General features: G+C 35.2%; 1 protein-coding gene across 1 annotated transcript; it reads right to left on the bottom strand.

The window, feature by feature from the left end:
• Positions 1-946: 946 nt before the first annotated feature.
• LOC131033284 (uncharacterized) lies at positions 947-5,938 on the bottom strand. Its single transcript, XM_057964462.2, has 7 exons — positions 5,201-5,938; positions 3,380-3,418; positions 3,027-3,097; positions 2,494-2,558; positions 2,302-2,391; positions 2,070-2,162; positions 947-1,981 (listed from the first exon to the last, which is right to left on the bottom strand). Exons 1-7 carry the CDS (start codon positions 5,554-5,556, stop codon positions 1,574-1,576), a joined length of 1,122 nt encoding a protein of 373 aa, XP_057820445.2. The 5' UTR covers positions 5,557-5,938; the 3' UTR covers positions 947-1,573.
• Positions 5,939-8,661: the final 2,723 nt, after the last annotated feature.

Here is an 8,661-nt window from a genome sequence, read left to right as displayed (position 1 = left end):
CAAGCTGCATTACACAACTTGATGACTAAATACACAGATTTCGCTGCAATTCTAAACCTTGAACACCCTGATCACTGACAAGCTACATTACCCAACTTGATGACTAAATACACAGATTTCGCTGCAATTCTAAACCTTGAACACCCTGATCACTGATACTGTATCAGGCTTCTTAGCAAATTTGTCTTGCCAACAGAACCGAAACCTTAACACCATAACTCTAAATGATTCTAGATTGGCATTCAGGACATGGCTGTCATCTTAGCATATCAGACCTTTGAATACCAGAGTCCATCCATGATGTTTAGGCCTAGCATTATTTCAATAGCAGGATCATGAATGACATACATGCATTGATGATTTTCTTCCTATCATCAAAGCATAAAGAGTGTTTTCTTTTGAAAGGGTCCATACCCTTTTACAAAGATAAGAACAAATTCAGCCTAGAGGTCTAATAGAAAACAATGAAGCAGCTACATAGAGTAACAGCATTAAGGCTTTAAACCAAACAGCTACAAACATAAAACAATCAGCTCGAAGTCAGCTCATAGAACAGGGACTAAAAACAAATAGCACAGGACAAACCACCCCAAATTAATCAACAGAGACCAGCACATAGCTAAACAGGTGAATTGAAGCCGAAGAGCTCCGGAGAGGCCTGAACGCTGAACAGCTGTCCTGCCCACTGAATAGTTGAAGAATAATGCTAGTTTTATCATTAAATAACTACTTTAAAAGCATTTTAGGATTGTTTCCATTCATAGATAGTCTCCATTTTTTTATATCCTTCATCATGTGCACATAATTTGATTAGTTCTAAGTCAACCGGTAAACCTCTGGTTTCCTTTTTAATTTCCAACCATATTTCATCCTCCAAATTTTTAGGCAACGACTGGCAATTACCAGTCGTTCGAATGCAAGACTTTCAAAATCATGTTGTGATCTATGAAAGACAAACTTCTAATAATTGTTTATAATTTCAGAACTATGTGTCATAACATGCTTGAATTATAAGGGATATTTCTAAAATATTGTCCCCAAACCTCAATCTCTCTGACAAATGCTGGAGAATATTCAGTTGAGCTTGCTTTGATGTCTCTATGCCTCAACATGAGCCAGTTGTGATTCCATTACAACATAACTTGCCCTCGAGTTTCAGAAATCCCCAAAAAGCTTACATTTCCTCCAGGCAACTTTATATATGCCGAAGTAAGAGATGAGAAGACTAAAATACCTCTCTAAATATATACCCTGTATAAGACTTTAAGTGAAGGCCCTCATGTCTTTGTTTGTAAACTAACACCTTCAATCAAAGTAATAAATGCAAAATCTATAATTAATTACATATGTAGTCATTCCAAGAATTTAGAAATTCTAATGCATGCCCAGACTACAGAACCCAGGTAGCAGCAGGTTCTCTGAGCAGCAGATTGTAAGAGTTCAGAAGATGATGTCGATGCTGCACGACAATTCCTAGTGAAAATTAGGTCAAGATGAATACAAATAAATTCAGCACCAACATAGAATTGGACAATTTTTGCCAATGTCTTCAGAAATATTGACAGCAAGCAATCTAGCATTGCAATTTACTATCCATCCAGTTGATGATATCGGCTGCAACATCATCCCGCTCTGGCTCAAACAGCAAGTCATGTAGAAAACCCTCATAAAGCTTTATTGATTTATGTTTTGAAGCTGCTTGATTGTACAACTCTAGAGATGCACATGGATCTGTTACCCTATCAGCCATTCCATGGAGCACTAAAAATGGAACTGTTATCTTTTTCAAGTTGCGCTGTAGGTAAGAGGTGATGCGGAGTATCTCAGAACCAGTACGAATCCTTATTGGTCCAGTGTATACTAATGGATCAGAATACTTGGCAACAAGTGCTGCAGGATCCCTAGACACTGGTATTCCCCTCTTATTCGCACCACTAAACTGGAACTTTGGTAAAAGAAGAGAGAAAACTGGAGCTAATGCCTGCATTGTCAATGAAACAATAACAATTAATATTGAGAATACCTAGCCAAAGTTTATACTATCTTCCACTCCTTGTGGAATTGCTTACCCCAAAAATTGGATGTGTGGGCCTGACACGCAATGCTGGAGAAGTTAAAATCACACCCTCTAGCATCACCTCCACATCTGGGTGCAAAGCAGCCTTCAACCAACATATTGTCAAAGGGAATATATTAGAAATGGATTTCATTCAATGCATTTCCAAGAAACATACCGTACATCTTAACTTCTTGTAAAGGACTTAAGCCAAATAGAATGGCTTCATATTTCATGCACTGTACCTTCAAAACAACTGCTCCACCTGTTGAATGTCCAAACAAAAAGCAAGGAACACCTGGGTTCTCTAATCTGACTTTTTCAAGAAAAGCTTTCTGTACAGATGCAAAAACATAAAAACCCAACAGCAATTACAAAGAATGCACTAGTAATGTATATCATATAGAAGTTGGTTAGACCATAAGAGCATACCATACCGTGTCTGCAACAACGTGGTCAAGCGAAGGCACATATCCATGTAACCCATCACTCCCACCATGACCTGCAATAATTTCAAAACCAAATTATGACTTATGTTTCTTTGTAAGTAGAACTTCTATAGCATTGTACTATCCTATCACTATATTTGCTAGAGTTGTTATTTGAGAATGTTTAAAAATTGTAGACTTGCATCCGTAACTTTCAATACATGGAAATAAAATGCAGTATCACACAAGGGTTGCTGGCATCACCCGCAAGACCGTTATAGACCGTGGGTTGCAAGTCCCCTTTGCTAGGAGAATTGCAAAATGATTGCTGGAACAGGGAAAAACAACAATCACATGGATACAAGAATGCAGTGTGAAAAATTATCTGCTTTGTTCCAGTGAAATGAAAGTCCAAATTCAAGTTTAAAATGCATGATAGGGATACAGTCTAAATTGTAAATTGAAGCAGTAGATCCGAATTCCCAACCAGATTGTTATTCAAACCAGTAGATTGAATTTTAAACCAATAAACTAAAACTCACCAATCCAGTCCATTGCATAAACTCCATATCTATGTGAGATTAGTTGCTTTGCAAAATGTTCATATCTTCCACTGCATCCCAATAAACAAACAAGATGGTAAAACTTACAAACCTTAAGGAAAATCACATGAAGGCAAAAGGAGATATCTTCGTGACATAGAGCAGAACAAATCGACCCTTGCCCTTTTAAAAGTCAACTTTTGCACCAATATAAATTTCAAGTAAATAAGTTAAATTCAAGCAGAAACAGTGAACACAACTGACAATCACAACTTAAAAGGGCGAGATCTGAGTTGCATTTATGCCCAAAAAATATTGAACATTATCAGCATGTCAAGTGAAACTATGCTTACCTGTGTTCATTAAGGCCATGCAAAAGGACTAGAAGACCCCTGAAAAACACAAAAGACAAAACACCACAATTATAACTACGATTGAAGAAGAATAGAGAAGATCCAATATTTAAAAGGGGAAAAGTTTAAATTTGTTAAAGAAATAAAAAACTATACCCAAGCCAGCTCAACTACTGATGAAAACAAAGTTTATCCAACTAGCTCTATCAAAAAAATAACTTATCTTCATCACTAAGCTCACATGCGCTCTAAACCTACTTTATAGTATTCCTAGGCAGTCTGCACATTTCACAGGCAGTGTCCTCTATACAACCATTTGTAATTCAGACAAATGCAAAAGCAAGAAAGTGCAGGCATTGTAACTACTTATTTTTTGGAGATAATATTGCACAGAGTGCAATCTTCGTAATCAAAGAAGTTAGCAATGTCATGACAACCATGAAATCCTTCAGACGGAAATCCTTTAGACTGATAAAGCATATAGTCCACACGCCAATAAAATTCTGGGAGGAAAATTTAAAAGCAATCAATTCAGTTGACGTGTTGGACCATATCATGCAGATGAGTCATAACAGGTGTATAGTTTATTTAGCTGATTGGATTGACGTTTTCAATCATGGTTGATTTTCATTTTGCACTAGAGAGGCTCAGAGCTGAAATGTTAATCCATGCTTATTACACTAATGGAATTCAAAGCTCAGCTGCAGAGAAATTTTCCAGCAAGAAATGCATACCATCTGCTGAAGACCATGTGATTAAAGTAACCCAAGACACAATACAAAGTAGTCTATTAGCCCTACAAATCATAATTTCCCAATAGTCTTCCTTGTACGCCCAGCAAGAGGGTGTACCCTACCCAATCAATCTTCCTAACAAACAATTGAAATCATCCTAATAAACATAAACACAGGAATGCAACCCTGTACAGTAAGGAATATATTGATTGTTGCATTGGTGTACTAGCCTAGAGTTCCATTCCGAAAGCCAGGGAAAGACGTTTCATTTGTCCTGCGAAAGATGCTGTGGCACGTTTATGCATCCTAGACATGCCAAGCACACGCATTCTGTCTTCAGGGTCAATCCCACCACGCTAATATTAAAAGTTTGCAAAGTTTCAGTGCAACCATTACAGGAAACTTCCAGTCATGTGACAAACAAAATAATCCCCCTCTGGAAATTGCAGCACCATAACATTTGGGTATATGCAGAACTTACCGATAGTCTTACTCGCCGAATAACATAACAACCCTTCTTTCTCGATATATGAGGGGTGTAAGCAAATATCATCATCAAGTTTAAAAAGTAAACATAATAAGATCCCTTGTGCACGCAACATCTAAAATGAACTCCAATCCACGCCAGTAACAGCGTGACCCAGATTCAAGTCAGCCTCATCGCAATAAGTTAGCACAAAACACTTAAAATATTGTTTCAAATTAATTCTACACCTTCTTGAAAGACCGCCATAACTGGTAACCTCGCCCAAAATTTACCCACAAAACCAAATTGATCAGAAAATCTGGCAGAAATCTTTTACACCCAGTCCATATCGAAAACTTCTCAAATCACCAACTACCTCCGCAGATTAACACAAGGGCGTCCAACTCAACGTATGCCATCTCGTTCCACAGAATAGCATAAGTGATCTTATCACCAATACACGATCTTCAGTCGAAAATTCAAAACAACAACATGACAATCCTTCCAAATTCCATGACATAAGAACCAAATGCAAAGTAAAACCAAACAACATAACAATCGGTGCAATCCGAAGAGTTTGTATCCAGCCCAAATGAAGAAAACAGAAAAGCCCAAACTTACTTCATGTTCTCTGAAACAGGGGTCCAGGAGCGCGTGAACAGAACTTTTCTTCGCGAATTGACGAACAAATGCTCGGAGAAATCATCCTCACAACCATCACGCCCAAAAGCATGGGCCAGCGCTCTTCTGGCAAGCGCGTCCTCCTCCTCCCGATTCGCCCTGCGTTTTCTCTTCGCCTGAACAACCGTGTCGGACGAAAATACCCGCCGAGGCCTGTGTCGAAACAGCAGAGCAATCCACAGGAAAGCCGTCTGCACAAAAACCAGCAAATTCCTCAACGCCTGGCGCACGCTTCTGAAAATGGGAATTATGCGGCCACTCGCCCCGGAGGTAAGCTCAACTTCCACACCCGCCATAGCTGCAAAAGCCCTTCTTTCTCTGGAAATGTGCAGCTTTACGCGCGATTTAAGCACGGCTCACGCGCTTGAATACCCCAACAAGGAATCCAATCTACTTTCGTTTTCCCTGAAGACGGATTTATCGCCGCTCAGAGCCTGGGAAAACTCGTTTTCTACGGGAATGGGTCCCTCTGTTCCGTTTTTATGTGTTCCCCACAAGGATAGCCGCTTCGCAATTCAATTTTCTGGCCTGGACACGGGCTTTCAATGGATTTTCTGGGCTAATGCTGACGTTGCAAATTTTGGGTAGGTTTGGACTTAGGACAGGCAACTTCCACCTTTCAATCACAAATTTGTTGGGAACCATTCAGCGTTTTTTGTGATACGCAAGACGACTGATATTTCAAAGACGTACATTTTTTGTAAGCTTGTCAGGAGGAAATTGTCAAGGAGAGACGGCAGAGTAAACAAAAACCAAAAAAAAATAATAATAATAATTATATAAGGGAAAATAAGAAGTCAATAAATTATTAAAGCAAAAGTATGTGAGAACAAGATCATATTCTTTATGTCTAGTCATCTTTGTGATTCTTATTACAAGTCTTTTTCTACTGGTTCTAAAAGAAGAAACAATGTGAATGAAAGATGGAATATTTTTGAGTGTAGAGTATCAAAATCTTTGTTTTTTGAGTGTAGAATTTTGTGATCAAACATTTTTCAAAAGAAAAGAGTCAAATATTTCTAATTATTGTAAGATAAAAATCTAAAGAAAGTTATATGAGTTTCTAAAGATTCAAAAGAATCAATCTAAAGAAAGTTATACGAGTTTTTAAAGATTCAAAGAATCACTTCAAGTTCGATAGTAATAAGAAAATCTTAAAACAAAATGATCTTTAATTTCATGTCGTAGAATAGAAAAGGAAATTTCAAGACATTGTGGATATCATAGAACAAAAGAAGAAAATTCTTGAAATCAATCTTTACTTTTTGAGTGTACAAGATTGTGGATGTCAAATCTTTACTTGAACATTAGCAAAGATCAACATCTTTCAAAAGAAAAGAGTCAAATTTCTCTAATCGCAAGTCATAAAAATCTAAAGAAAGTTATATAAATTTCTAAATATTCAAAAGAATCACTTCAAATCTTATAGTAATAAGAACATCTTAAAACAAAATGATTCTTAATTTCATGTCATAGAACAAAAGAAGAAAATTTCAAGATGTATTGTAGATGACATAGAATAAAAGAAGGAAATTCTTGAAATCAATCTTTTACTTTTTGAATGTACAACATTGTGGATGTCAAATCTTTACTTGAACATTAGCAAAGATCAAACATCTTTTAAAAGAAAGGAGTCAAACATCTCTAATTCTTGTAAATAATGAAAATCTAAAGAGAGTTATATGAGTCCCTAAAATTCAAAAGAATCACTTCAAACATCTTAAAACAAAATGATCTTTAATTTTATGTCATAGAACAAAAGTAGGAAATTTCAAGACGTATCTAGATGTCATAGAACAAAAGAAGAAAATTCTCAAAATCAAATCTTTACTTTTTGAGTGTGCAGTATTGTGGATGCCAAATCTTTACTTGAACATTAGCAAAGATCAAACATCTTTTAAAAGAAAGGAGTCAAACATACCTAATTCTCGTAAATCATAAAAATCTAAAGAGAGTTACACAAAGTCCTAAAGATTTAAAAGAATCACCTCAAATATGATAGTAATGAGAACATCTAAAAATAAAATGATCTATTCTCAAAAGATCATGTAGCATGATTTGAAACGTTGATGAAAAATTGATCACAAAATCAAAATCCAAAAACCATCATTTATCATAGAATATCGAAATTTCATACATTTAATAAAATAAACCTTACTTTCATGTGTAATAGAACAAATCTGATAAATTTCATTTGTGAAATGACTACCTACTTATTTACATGTTTTTGATTAAAAAAGCAGTGAGAACAAGGGCACTGACCCTTTACATAACAGAACTATCAAAAATCATAGCGCAGAAACAACACTATAACAACAATTAACAACAACTACCATAAAAAGAAACCAAATCTTTTTAGCAATCAAAAACAACAACATGAAAATAAAACAAGCTACAGAAATACCTTGCGCACCTACCTATTTACATTATCCTTAAAAAAACAAATTAAAACAAAAATATGGACAACTTTCTATATAAGTTAAAACTAGGCGCCTTTTTAGCTCCACATTGTAGATTCTAAAGTTTATTATCTTTTGAACTTGGCGATACTTTTCTATCTTTATGTGCTTACCAAGAATCAACTTTCTCACCTTATATTTAATGGTTTCCACTTACGTTTTGAATCAGCTCGCCATTAAAATAATTAAGTAGCTCATACACATGTTCAATACTTTTTAAAGATTCCTTACTAAGACACATCTAATAGGAATATGATCTACAAATTTAGAATTTTTTAATTTAAATATGGATTGTTAGGTGATTATCTTGTGTAAGTGCAAAATGTTTAAAGTATAATAATAAGTGTCCTTAGTTAAAGTTAATATTGTTCAAATGTGTTTGAAAATTAGTTTATGTCATGTTATGAGTCTCTTAAAATTCATAGAATATTAAAATATTTATTATTTTAAATATTAATAATGGGTTTCGTAATAGTTTCATCTTATTGTCTTAGAATCTTGTTTGATGTAATAATAAGTGATATATAAAGTAGTTGATTTAATTAGAAAAAATGATCATAAAGTAGTCAATTTAATTAGAAAAAAATCATTTTGATCTAAGAGCACTTTGAAAAGAAGATTTAAATTTGAGATTTGAACACAAAACAAAGATTAATTAGATGTAATAGTTGTTTTGTTTCTATTGTTGAAGAAATGACTATGCCTTGCAACCTAGTTGTAGACTACACTCCATCATGCAATGTGATTTATTATCTTTGTAACCTTTTGTGATGTGTTTGCTTATGCTTTTTGTACAAATCAAACTTGAAAATAGAAATGAATTATTGTTGGTTGCGCAACACACCCTATATCTATCAAGTCAAGGGCCCATTTTTCAAATTCACATGATTTGTGCTTTGATTTTCTCTTTATGCGTATGGTCCCTTTGAACTCTAAGTGCAA

Source organism: Cryptomeria japonica, chromosome 6 (genome assembly GCF_030272615.1).
Source record: "Cryptomeria japonica chromosome 6, Sugi_1.0, whole genome shotgun sequence".
NCBI classification, from domain to species: domain Eukaryota; kingdom Viridiplantae; phylum Streptophyta; class Pinopsida; order Cupressales; family Cupressaceae; genus Cryptomeria; species Cryptomeria japonica.
The sequence above is the reverse complement of the archived record's forward strand: the minus strand, read 5'-3'. Positions and strand labels throughout refer to the sequence as shown.